Raw genomic sequence first — 1,143 nt, forward strand, 5'->3', positions numbered from 1 at the left:
AAAAGATTCAATTAATCAGAATACTCAGATAACTGAAATTTATTCAATTTGTGTTAGAATTTAATTTCTCTCTCTCTCTCTCAAAAAAAAAAGTGTGGGGGGGGGGGGGGGACTATTTTTTAGAATCTCTCAAAAAGCCAATTTATCTACCAAGAACATAAATATTATGTACATTGCACAAATATGCTTTAAATGTGGACACAAATCATAACGAGTAGATCGTTCTTTTAGCGCGAATGGGGGGGGGGGGATCCTCTCTTTTTTTTAGGTTCTAATTTGTTAAAATAATTGTCAATTATCATTGAGTGTTGCAGCTTAATGTAGAGCTTGTTTAGCCTATATTTTCATACACTTGCCCAAATGATTTTCAGTCCAAAATAGTGAATTTAGACACATTTTCAGCACCCCAGTGACAGCTGCACTATTTGTATTTGATGTTCGGTTTTTTTTCCCCTTTTCTTTTCTCCCATCAGAAAAGGACATTCGCTATTCTCTTTATTTTCACTGAACTATTCAAAAAAGGAAAAAGTCATGATTTTTTTGTTTTAAGATTTTGGAAGATGAGTTGTTACTATATAAAGTCCTCTCAAAACTGCGGGGTATTGCCCTTATGCCCCCCCCCCCCCCCCAAGAAATCTACCCATGCTCTTCTAAACTAATCAAAAAAGAAAAAAAAAATGATTTTTTTTATTTTTGGAAAATGTGTTATTACTACATAAAGTTCTCCCAAAACTGCGGGGCATTGCCCCCCTCCCATAAATCCGCCCATGCCCGTTAAATCATTTAAATTTTTTTTTTTTTTAAATCGGAAAACTGTAAAATCTCACGTGCCTTAGTATATACAGGGGCCTTAGTGTGATTCTGATTGGTTGTCGCCTGAGTCATGTACAGTAAAACCTGTGAAGTTGACCACCTCTCTAAGTTGACCTCTTTTTTCAGGCACGGAATCAGCCCTTATCATATAAATCAACCTCTGTAAGTTGACCACCTGTTTTGACCACTAAAGTAGTCTACCGCAAGTATTCAACTTACACAGGTTTCACACTGTACTTAAAAAATTAACATAAAGCTTTAAAACTTTTGAAAAGTTCAATTAACAGAACGAAGTTTTCTAAAGTACTTAATACAAAATCAATGTTAGGT

General features: G+C 35.0%; 1 protein-coding gene across 1 annotated transcript in view; it reads right to left on the minus strand.

The window, feature by feature from the left end:
• Nucleotides 1-1,039: 1,039 nt before the first annotated feature.
• Nucleotides 1,040-1,143, minus strand: part of LOC129224252 (ras-related protein Rab-4B) — a 21,955-nt gene continuing 21,851 nt past the window's right edge. Inside the window, exon 7 of the mRNA XM_054858678.1 lies at nucleotides 1,040-1,044. Within this exon, the coding sequence (XP_054714653.1) occupies nucleotides 1,040-1,044 (5 nt within the window). The remainder of the gene's footprint in view (nucleotides 1,045-1,143) is intronic.

The sequence above is a fragment of the Uloborus diversus genome, chromosome 6, assembly GCF_026930045.1.
Source record: "Uloborus diversus isolate 005 chromosome 6, Udiv.v.3.1, whole genome shotgun sequence".
Lineage (NCBI taxonomy): Eukaryota > Metazoa > Arthropoda > Arachnida > Araneae > Uloboridae > Uloborus > Uloborus diversus.